At 55.4% G+C, this 5,793-nt stretch overlaps 1 protein-coding gene across 1 annotated transcript in view; it reads right to left on the bottom strand.

The window, feature by feature from the left end:
* Nucleotides 1-5,793, bottom strand: part of LOC144935257 (janus kinase and microtubule-interacting protein 3-like) — a 37,257-nt gene that overhangs the window by 480 nt on the left and 30,984 nt on the right. Inside the window, exons 22-23 of the mRNA XM_078861827.1 lie at nt 2,707-3,141; nt 1,040-1,105 (exon numbers count right to left, since the gene is read on the bottom strand). Of these exons, the coding sequence (XP_078717953.1) occupies nt 1,040-1,105; nt 2,707-3,141 (501 nt within the window). The remainder of the gene's footprint in view (nt 1-1,039; nt 1,106-2,706; nt 3,142-5,793) is intronic.

The raw sequence follows: 5,793 nt of genomic DNA, 5'->3' as shown, positions 1-5,793 counted from the left end.
CTACAAAAACCAAGAAAATGACCACAAAACGACACAAACAACACAGCAGAGAGAGGAAGGGGCGGGAGAGAAAATGTTAAGGCACTGCCCACAGCAGCACTCACGGCAGCTGCAGGAACAGCTGACTCACAGCCGGCCTCGCAAGTACCGTCCAAGGGCACTGCACTTGTTAACGTCCACACAGGATGTGTGGGATTCCTTTGATAGAAAACATGGCCTAATGTATTAACAGTTAACTACGGCCCCTATGGCCACGCACGTGTATCTCACTAAGTGGCTGGTTAATTGAATGTTTCCACTTCCATTCATTTGTGTGTGGTTGCCAGGTGGATTGTTACATTGCAAGATTGAGAGTTGATAGCGGTGGACTGTGTTAGCGGTGTACTGTGTTAGCGGTGGACTGTGTTAATGGTGGACTGTGTTAATGGTGGACTGTGTTAGAGGTGGACTGTGTTAGAGGTGGACTGTGTTAGAGGTGGACTGTGTTAGCGGTGGACTGTGTTAGCAGTGGACTGTGTTAGAGGTGACCTGTGTTAGAGGTGGACTGTGTTAGTGGTGGACTGTGTTAGTGGTGGACTGTGTTAATGATGGACTGTGTTAGCGGTGGACTGTGTTAGCGGTGGACTGTGTTAGTGGTAAACTGTGTTAATGGTGGACTGTGTTAGCGGTGGACTGTGTTAGCGGTGGACTGTGTTAGCGGTGGACTGTGTTAGTGGTAAACTGTGTTAATGGTGGACTGTGTTAGCGGTGGACTGTGTTAGTGGTGGACTGTGTTAGCGGTGGACTGTGTTAATGGGGGACTGTGTTAGTGGTGGACTGTGTTAGTGGTGGACTGTGTTAATGGTGGACTGTGTTAGAGGTGGACTGTGTTAGAGGTGGACTGTGTTAGTGGTGGACTGTGTTAGTGGTGGACTGTATTAATGGTGGACTGTGTTAGTGGTGGACTGTGTAAATGCTGGACTCTGCATATTCCTGAGACTGTTGGGAGTCGTATGTCTACCCTCCCCCACGGTTGTACCCATCCTGATCTGGTGCTTACCTTCTCCTCCAGGTCCTTGATCTGCTCTCTCTGCCTCTCCAGCTTCTTCTCCAGGTCCCTGATCTTCTGCACAGCATGGGGGGGGGGGGGGGCGCACACAGTGATGTGGGGGTGGTGGTGGAGCAGGAGGTGGGGTTGAGTGTGCACAGAGGGGTCGTAAGCGTAAAATGAGGTAAGGGAGGGAGGTTGGACACAGCAGGAATGGCGAAGTGCAGCGATCAGCTCATACCTGGGCATGCACATTCACACACACATCTCGACAGCTGGAAGCCCATTGTGGCCGTTCACCGTCGTTAACTTACTGCGTTCTACTGCTGTTCAAGTCATGAACACTGGCGATTTTTCTCCGACACCTTTGATCGAATTCACGTTTGGAGGCTTAAACTGGCCAATCTCGAGCAACTCGGAGATTTATCTTGAGATGTGGCTGCGGGGAAACGGCCCCGTGGCCCCACCGACCCCACTCACAGACGTCACAGCTGGCACGGAACCAAACCTGGGCAATGGTGTGGTCCACCCTGTGGCGAGCGTGTAACACCCCGCCCTCCATCCCCCACACACACAGCGCCATCCGCGACGACCCAACCGACCGACGCAACGCCGCGGGCGTCGTACGTGGCTAGAAATTTAAATGCGGAGCGCGCGGTTCCCCGCACAGGGCGCTCGGCTCGCTCGGCCCGGATACCCGTGAAGTGTGGTTGCTACGGTAACCCGGCATGCCAGCTGGAGGCTGGGGAGGAGGCAGGGGGTGGGGACCGTGTCGTTAGCCAATGAGCAGCACCCTACCCCCTTCACCGGGGCCCCTCTTGCCCAACCCTCCTCGCTGATGCAGAGGAGACCTCATTGATTTTAGATTCAGGGGACGAGTATGATGACGAATGAGTGCAGCCTCGGGGGAGGAGAGGGGTAGACGCGAGGTCGCTCCTCCGGCACAGCGGCTGTGAAGGCTGCTCGTGACACGACAGCGCTCACGTTCTTAAAATGGTTGCTCAGAGTCCGTGCAATGGGTGTGAGCAGCTTCTATGATACTCCGGTCACATGCTCTTTAGCCTCACGATGCATTGGGATTGAATCTCTCACGATGCCTTGTGATTTAATCTTCCTCACGATGCATTGTGACTGAATCTTCCTCACGATGCATTGTGATCGAATCTTCCTCATGCTGAATTGTGATGAAATCTTCCTGACGATGCATTGCAATTGATTATTCCTCACAATGCACTGCGATTGAATCTTCCTCACGATGCATTGTGATTGAATCTATCACGATGCATTGTGATTGAATCTATCACGATGCATTGTGATTGAATCTCTCACGATGCATTGATTGAATCTTACGATGCATTGGGATTGAATCTCTCACGATGCATTGCGATTATATTTCTCACGATGCATTGCGATTGAATCTTTTTCACGATGCACTGATTGAATCTTCCTCACGATGCATTGTGATTGAATCTCTCACGATACATTGATTGAATCTTACTCACGATGCATTTGGATTGAATCTCGCACGATGCATTGGGATTTAATCTTCCTCGCGATGCGTTGTGATTGAATCTCTCACGATACATTCCAATTGTATTTCTCACGATGCATTGCAATTGAATCTTCCTCACCACGCATTGTGTTTGAATCATCGCGTGGAGGATCTCTCGCCGCTCTACCTTGTGCGCGTGCTGCAGCGACTCCATGCGCTCCCGCAGCACCCGTGCGTCGTACTCGCGGATCTGTCCCAGCACCTGCCGCTTCCACTGCTCGACGGCGCCCTGCAGGTGCTCCCTCTCCTTGTCCGAGAGGCCCCCTCCGGTCCCGACGGCCACGCCGCCCAGGCCGCCCAGGCCGCCCAGGCACTCCCCTCCTCCTCCTCCGCCCCCCACCAGCAGACCGGCCGCCCCTGAGGAGCACAGCCTCCCCCCCGCCGGCCCGAACGCGGAGGCCGCTCCCAGCGCGGGCCCGGCGCCGACCCCGCACGTGGCCGCCGCCGCCGCGATGGACGCCGCCGCTCCCCCCCGCACCCCGCTCGGCGTCGTGGCAGAGGAGCCGGCAGGGGGCTTTTGCTGCAGGGCGCTGTAGAGCGTCGCCTCCAGCTCCCGCACTCGCTACGAGGGGGGGCACGGGGAGGAGCGACATCGCGGACAAGCGGGCGCAGCAGTCAACTCCAACGCACCGCGCCGCGCAGCCGAACGTGCAGTGGTGGTGCGGTGTGTAAACATCGCTACTGGGGAGACAAAGGCGGTCGGGCGTGGTGCTTGCCACCCCACCCCCTCGTGTACCTTTCCGGCCTTCATAGATGCTCGCTAACAGCACTTGCCCGAACAGTATGTTCAGGTTATACGGGGGATCTTTGTCTTTGTACTTTGAGGTGGTGTGAAGTGTCAAAGACTCGATGGCAGGAGATCATGAGATAGACCCGGGTGCTATGGGTTAACTGAGTAAACACACATACACATAACCATGCAGACCATGAGGGCAAGTGCTGTAAGCGAGCACCTGTTTAGACCATCATGGCACGGATTAGCACGGTTGGCTAAGCACGGTGTGAAAGAAATCCAACAAACATACCATGCTAAGCTGTCTTTGTTTACCGAGCAATGGTGTTTATACACTGCATAAGGCACTCATTTAAGACGGAGTGAACTCAGGGGAAGCCCAGGATACCCTCAGATACCCACTTTTCACTGATAAAATCAATGGCTGAGGATTGAACACAGGTCACAGGGTTCATCGAGCAGTGCACTGACCACTGCGCGCGCACACCCTGTGTGTACCCACTCACACAAACCCTGTGTGTGTGTGTGTACACACACGGTGTGTGGGCTGTGTGTGTGTGGGTACACACACGGTGTGTGGGCTGTGTGTGTGTGGGTACACACACGGTGTGTGGGCTGTGTGTGTGTGCACACAGGGTGTGTGTGTGTGTACACACAGGGTGTGTGGGCTGTGTGTGTGTGGGTACACACACGGTGTGTGGGCTGTGTGTGTGTACACACAGGGTGTGTGTGAGTGTGGGCGGTGTGTGTGTGTACAAACAGGGTGTGTGTGTGGGTACACACAGGGTGTGTGTGTGTGTGGGTACACACACGGTGTGTGGGCTGTGTGTGTGTGGGTACACACACGGTGTGTGGGCTGTGTGTGTGTGCACACAGGGTGTGTGTGTGTGTGTACACACAGGGTGTGTGTGTGTGTACCCACACACACACACACCCTGTGTACACACACACACAGCCCACACACCCTGTGTGTACACACACACACACCCTGTGTGTACACACACACACCCTGCGTGCCCACACACATACACACACTCTGTGTGTACACACACACACTCTGTGTGCCCACACACAGCCCACACACACACACCCTGTGTGTACACACACAGCCCACAAACACACACCCTGTGTGTACACACACACACCCTGCGTGCCCACACACATACACCCTGTGTGTACACATACACACACCCTGTGTGTACACACACACACTCTGTGTGCCCACACACAGCCCACACACACACACCCTGCGTGCCCACACACAGCCCACAAACACACACCCTGTGTGTACACACACACACCCTGCGTGCCCACACACATACACCCTGTGTGTACACATACACACACTCTGTGTGTACGTACACACACACCCTGTGTGTACACACACACACTCTGTGTGCCCACACACAACCCACACACACACACACCCTGTGTGTACACACACACACCCTGCGTGCCCACACACAGCCCACAAACACACACACTGTGTGTACACACACACACCTTGCGTGCCCACACACCTCAATGCAGACAACACTTACCTACAATTAAACCAACCAAAGAAAGCCCGATTTAAATATTGAACAAAACAATATTCGCATCGTTTCAGAACGCGCTGCTAAACAATCCTCCGCTGTGTTCGCCGAGAGCGCCTGTGACTCTGTGAGAGAGAGAGTGAGGAGCCTGGCGGCTGTGAGTGAGAGAGTGAGTGAGGAGCCTGGCGGCTGTGAGTGAGAGAGTGAGGAGCCTGGCGGCTGTGAGTGAGTGAGAGAGTGAGTGAGGAGCCTGGCGGCTGTGAGTGAGAGAGTGAGTGAGAGAGTGAGGAGCCTGGCGGCTGTGAGTGAGAGAGTGAGGAGCCTGGCGGCTGTGAGTGAGTGAGAGAGTGAGTGAGGAGCCTGGCGGCTGTGAGTGAGAGAGTGAGTGAGGAGCCTGGCGGCTGTGAGTGAGTGAGAGAGTGAGGAGCCTGGCGGCTGTGAGTGAGAGAGTGAGTGAGGAGCCTGGCGGCTGTGAGTGAGTGAGTGAGAGAGTGAGTGAGGAGCCTGGCGGCTGTGAGTGAGAGAGTGAGTGAGGAGCCTGGCGGCTGTGAGTGAGAGAGTGAGAGAGTGAGTGAGGAGCCTGGCGGCTGTGAGTGAGAGAGTGAGTGAGGAGCCTGGCGGCTGTGAGTGAGTGAGGAGCCTGGCGGCTGTGAGTGAGTGAGAGAGTGAGGAGCCTGGCGGCTGTGAGTGAGAGAGTGAGGAGCCTGGCGGCTGTGAGTGAGTGAGTAAGAGTGAGGAGCCTGGCGGCTGTGAGTGAGAGAGTGAGGAGCCTGGCGGCTGTGAGTGAGTGAGTGAGAGTGAGGAGCCTGGCGGCTGTGAGTGAGTGAGAGAGTGAGGAGCCTGGCGGCTGTGAGTGAGTGAGAGAGTGAGGAGCCTGGCGGCTGTGAGTGAGTGAGAGAGTGAGGAGCCTGGAGGCTGAGTGAGTGAGTGAGAGAATGAGGAGCCT

The sequence above is a fragment of the Lampetra fluviatilis genome, chromosome 12, assembly GCF_964198595.1.
Source record: "Lampetra fluviatilis chromosome 12, kcLamFluv1.1, whole genome shotgun sequence".
In the NCBI taxonomy this organism is placed as follows: Eukaryota; Metazoa; Chordata; class Hyperoartia; order Petromyzontiformes; family Petromyzontidae; genus Lampetra; species Lampetra fluviatilis.
This window is presented reverse-complemented; position numbering and strand designations above follow the sequence as displayed.